The sequence below is a fragment of the Camelina sativa genome, chromosome 7 (genome assembly GCF_000633955.1).
Source record: "Camelina sativa cultivar DH55 chromosome 7, Cs, whole genome shotgun sequence".
Taxonomy (NCBI): domain Eukaryota; kingdom Viridiplantae; phylum Streptophyta; class Magnoliopsida; order Brassicales; family Brassicaceae; genus Camelina; species Camelina sativa.
Genome location: NC_025691.1, coordinates 25,290,312 through 25,295,788, shown reverse-complemented (window position 1 = coordinate 25,295,788; position 5,477 = coordinate 25,290,312). Strand labels below are relative to the sequence as shown.

Sequence of the window (5,477 nt, the reverse complement as noted above, 5' to 3'; positions counted from 1 at the left end):
AGTTCTTGAAAATGTTCTTATGGTAAGCTTCTGTTTCTTGTTGCAGATACTTGGCTCCAGAGTACTTTATGTATGGTAAGGTAAATGATAAGATAGATGTCTATGCATTTGGCGTTGTTCTCCTCGAGCTACTATCTGGAAGAAAACCGATTAGCAGCGGATGTCCAAAGGGACAGGAGAGTCTAGTCATGTGGGTATGTATTGCTGTATACCGATTAAGTCAAAACCAAGCTTTTTCTATACTCTTATTGAAAACAAGTATGTATGATGTTCATGTGTACAGGCCAAACCAATTCTGGATGATGGAAAGTATTGTCAGTTATTAGACCCGAGTTTGCGGGATAACAACAATAACAACCAAATGCAGAGAATGGCGTTGGCTGCTACTCTTTGTATTCGAGTAGCCCTCAAGCTAGACCAAAAATGAGCATTGTAAGTCAAGTTTTTAATCTACTAGCTATTTCACATCATACGTAGCTCTATGTAGTAATTATCTTAACGAATGCGGAATGATGCAGGTCCTAAAGCTACTTAAAGGCGATGAAGACACGTATGAGTGGGCACTGCAACAAGTGAGTAATTCATCAGAGGAGTCAGAGATGCTCAAGGATGAGCAATGCCAAAGATCTAAGTTGCAATCACACCTTAACGTAGCGCTTCTTGATGTTGAAGATGACTCTATCTCCACGGGAAGCATCGAGCAAGGCGTCTCTGTTGAGGATTATCTAAAAGGCAGGACAAGCCGTTCATCGAGCTTCGACTAAGAGCCCATTTTTACTGAAACTATTGTGTGTGTGTGTACATATGAAAGGGCGTTCTTTGGAAACGGGTGGGTGGTGGATTTGTGGGGTTCTTTTTAGCCCTCCTTCCTCACCTGTTTAGGATACTGTAATTGTAGATTTTAATTGTTTGGGATGTATCTTGCTACTTCCGGTAAGTCTTTTTTGGGGATACTGCTTATAGCTGTAGTAATAAAAACGAGAGGGAAATGCTTGTTGTTGGGAATTTGGTAGGAAAGAAAAAAGGTGCTTGTAATTGTCTTCATTAAGAAGAAAAGAAAGAAATCGTTTTTTTTTTCCTATAAACAGTTTACACTTATTTTCTCGTATTTGTATTTGATCCTTCATAATTGCAGTTTGCACAAAATTCCTGAGTGGATCGTGTACCAATAAGGCTCAACAACAAAATCATTGCCCATGAGGTAGTATATTTCGTCTGCACAAGAGATCCCTGATGACTGGTGAATTTGTTCTTCCACAGGTGGTTCCAGAGTGTATGCCTGATTGTTATTATTGTCTGCAAGGTAATAACTGTTGCTGTAAGAATTCTCATTTTTAGCAAATGTTCTTATACTGAGTCTGGTAGGTTCTCTTTCTCCAATGCCTAATGGGGGAAACACACAGTGATGTAGGTAGGGTTGTACGTTTCTAGTGACAAATGTTTATAGAGTATAATACAAGTTGCTTTCTCATTTTCTGGGGTGAAACACAGTGATGTAGAAGATATATATGTGTGTTAACCCATAAATGAAATCTTGGCTTTTAGGCCTTTCTTCAATTTGTTAGTTCGCTTCCAAGATTTATAGAGTATATATATAATACTACAGTTTACAAATCAAGAACTGCAGATTACTACACAGATCTGCAGCTATTAATATGAAGTCATAAACTACTACCACTACTATTACTAGTAGTCTACTACTACCATACAGTGATGGACCTAAAAGAAGCCTAGAGATTACAAATACAAATCTTGTAGGATCTCTCGTTTCGCTTCATATCCAAGACTTTCTTATAGAGTCTTGAGTTTCACTTAAGATGTACTTTAAGAGCAGTGTGGTGCCGAGTTACTTGTTGCCAACAATATTTATGCATTCTCTAGCATCAACACACAAACTTGTCAAACGTTTTTCATGCAGCCAGGGTTTGAATGCACCTTCAAGAACTATGTTCTGCAAAAGAAGCAAACCACAAAAGACATTTAATCCATGGCGCATACAACTCTTACATTCATTTTGTTATATTGATAAAATATTGCATTCAAGATTTTATGGTAACAAAGAGGGTTTCACGAGACCAATGCACACTCATGACTTTGCACATGTTGAAGCCAAGAAAAAGCAATGAAACAGAAAACTCTACCTCTAAATAAAAGAAAAATCCGCGCAACAGGTTTAAAGCTCGAGGAAGATCCTTCTGATAACGATGATAAATCTTGTTGAAATCTGCAGAATCAAACCCAAGTAAATTTAATATGGTTGCAATCGAGTATATGTTCAGTGGAAAGCAAAGGTAAAAACTACAGATATGGTAAATTAAATTCCGCTAAGAAAGTATCATGAAATGGAATGCATCATTTCTAGCAATACTCAGATTATAATAATAAGCATATATCCCAACAAGTGTGAATATCCAATTAAAGATGTATGATTTGCATAAATGTAAAAACGCCTTCAGCAAGCTTTCCTCTAGAGACTTAGAGTTAGCTGACTGAGCCTCAAGCTAGCCTTCTATATAGGGTTTTACTTATCTATTCGCTTAACATTTTTATCTTTGAGAAGATAGTTCAACACACTACACATCCACAAGACACATTGTACAAGTTGTTTGTACCTGTATACTTTTCGAGATATGACGGTGCCAACTGGTCTTCAACATTATATTCAATCTCTCTTCCATCTCGTAACTGTCTAGACCGAGTCAATGGTCTCTTGAGTGATGCCTCAGTATAGAGTTGCAAGTACTCTTTTTCATCATAGGGATTTCTGAGAAGTTCAATTAGCCTCTTGCTAAACGAAGAGTTGAATAAATCATCAAGTTCAAGTTCAACACCATCTTCAAGATCCTTAGAAAACATTATAACAAAATGAAAAATGTCAGCATAGAAAATTAGAAAGAATCAGAAAAGACAGATTTCAAAATAGCAGTAAGAGAATGAAGGTATTCATACTATCACTTTGCCGTCTTTCGTTGCCTCGAATGGGGTTTTGCCTCCATCCGGAAAGGGGTAATCACTGACTGCAATAATATCAGGATCTGACAAACTCGCTACATCTTTCACAGGTTTTACTTGTCGACCAGATTTAACAATGGTAATAGAATTTCTCAGATAAGCTACGTAATATAAATAGCTCTTCTCTATTGACGATAGGCTCTCTTTACTTTCCTTCTTGCCAAGTTTGAAAATGTGAAATAACTTTGGTTCATCATTGTGCTTGGTCACAGAGGTCTTCCTTCGCCGCAAAGCCTCTCGTTTCGTTTGTTTGGTACCGTTGGTGTTAACCACTGGGATACTCTTTGAAGTCCAGTTATGATCTGATTTCCCATTTTCAGTTTTCAGTCTCTTTGAAGCTCTAAAAATCGTCTGAGACTCATCATTTCTCGTATGCTTTGATATGACGTCTTTCTTCGCCAAAGAAGTCTTCCTTCCACGTCGAGCATCTCCGTTCTTTTGTTTGGTATCTCTGACATAACTTGTACGCTTTAATTCGATACAGTCCTTGGCTACAGAACTCTTTCTTCCACGTCGAGCATTTCCTTTCATTTGTTGTGTTTCTTGGGTCCTTAAGACAGTCCTCGAAATCAAGTTCTGATCTGCACTACCATTCCCAATCTTCAACCTCTTAGATACACTAGAAACCATAGGCGACTTCGCCTTTCTCCCTGCTCTACTCTTCTTGATTATTAGTGCTTTGCTTTTACTTCTATCAGATACTTCATGATCGACATTGTACATATTACGCACTGGAGAACTATCCCTAACATTGTCATCAAGCATATATAGATTCCCGATTTCACTATAATGTGCCAAGTACTTTTGATATTCCAAATCATGAACCAAACCGGAATCGTAATCATCCGCACAAACAATCTGCATATTGGTTCTGTTGGTTTCGCCATCTTTAGCTAAAGCATCATCCCCTGATGGATTCACTTCACCACAAAGAGCCAGCATTCTACCACCAACTTCATCTGTATCTGTGTCTGTAGCTGACTCAATCTCAATTATTTCCTTCTTCACAACTGTCTTAGCCACCTCAGACTTCTTCGGATTTTTAGCTAAAACATCATCCCCTGATGCATCCTCGGCACTACAAAGAGCCAGCATTCTACCACCAACTTCACCTGCGTCTGTGTCTGACTCAATCTCAATAACTTCCTGATTCACAATGGCCTTAGCCACCGCAGAATTCTTAGCTAAAGTATCATCCCCTGATGCATTCACTTCACCAAGAGCCAGCGATCGACCACCAGCTTCATCTATGCTTGGCTCAGTCTCTATTTCTTTCGTCACAATTGTCTTAAACACCGCAGAAGTCTTGGGGTTGTTAGCTAAAACATCATCCGCTGATGCATTCTCGGCACCACAAGGAGCAAGCATCCTACCACCAACTTCATCTGTGTCTGTGTCCGACTCAATCTCAATCATATTCTCCTTCGAAATGGTCTTAGCCACAGCAGAGTTCTCGGGGGTCTTAACTAATGAACCATTCCCTAATTCATCCATTTGGACACAAAGAGCCAGCATTGTAGGACCAACTTCATCTATGTCTGATTCCATCTCTATTTCCTTCTTCACAATGGTCTTAGCCACATCAGACTTCTCTGGGTTCTTAGCTAAAGTATCATCCCCTGGTGCATTCCCTACACCACAAAGAGCCAACATTCCAGCACCAACTTCATCTGTGTCTGTGTCTGTATCTGACTCAATCACAATGATTTCCTTGTTCACAATTGTGTTAGCGAGGGCAGACTTCCTCGTGTTGTTCCTCGTCATATTCAACTTAGCAGGCTATAATAAATGTATTCAATCCTGAAACAAGCATTTGAGAAAGGAAGAAGAAAGAAAACATGAAAATGATCACACTCGGTCGAATTCTAACATTATTAATGAAGTAGAAATCGTGGCAAATGTTAAATCTCAACGCACAGTTTCATAACCTAAAAGCCTGATGTTGAATTTGCCTAAAGTATCCAAAAGGTAGAAACTTTAAATCAAGCAGGAATGGTTGATTCACACACACAAAGCAATTACCACATCAACCAAACCTAGTCTCACAAGTTACTACACAGATTCACATAACACAGTCGACTCAACTCAAGGGCATTCAAAGAACAAAAGAAAGCAAATCTAAGTTAGAAAGTTGGAACCCTATTGTAACGAGAGGAAAAAAGAAATAGAAGCAAAAGACTGAAATTTTTTTGCAACATTTTGTCTCGCTTACTTACCTGAAATTTGTTGGACAGCCAAAACAAAAGAATCGATTTTGTTCGACCCAGAATCCAGCTTCTTCTTTAAAAGAAAAAAAAAAAAGAATCCAGAGCTTCTAAAGAGAGAAGAGAAAAACCCAGTTCTCCGATCAGAAAACCCTAGAATTTTTTCCACCGTAATCGTTGGTAAACCAATACAGCTCGCCGAATTGGCCAGTCACCGGAAATAGTGAAGTAACCACAAATGCGTGACTCGGAAAAAAAAAA

General features: G+C 38.7%; 1 protein-coding gene and 1 pseudogene across 1 annotated transcript; one reads left to right on the top strand and one right to left on the bottom strand.

The window, feature by feature from the left end:
* The window catches only part of LOC104702504, a 4,831-nt pseudogene extending 3,767 nt beyond the window's left edge, over nt 1–1,064 (top strand).
* On the bottom strand, nt 1,530–5,471 carry LOC104702502. The gene is made up of 5 exons (XM_010418358.2): nt 5,229–5,471; nt 2,950–4,812; nt 2,613–2,844; nt 2,142–2,224; nt 1,530–1,951 (listed from the first exon to the last, which is right to left on the bottom strand). Exons 2-5 carry the CDS (start codon nt 4,774–4,776, stop codon nt 1,847–1,849), a joined length of 2,247 nt encoding a protein of 748 aa, XP_010416660.1. The 5' UTR covers nt 4,777–4,812; nt 5,229–5,471; the 3' UTR covers nt 1,530–1,846.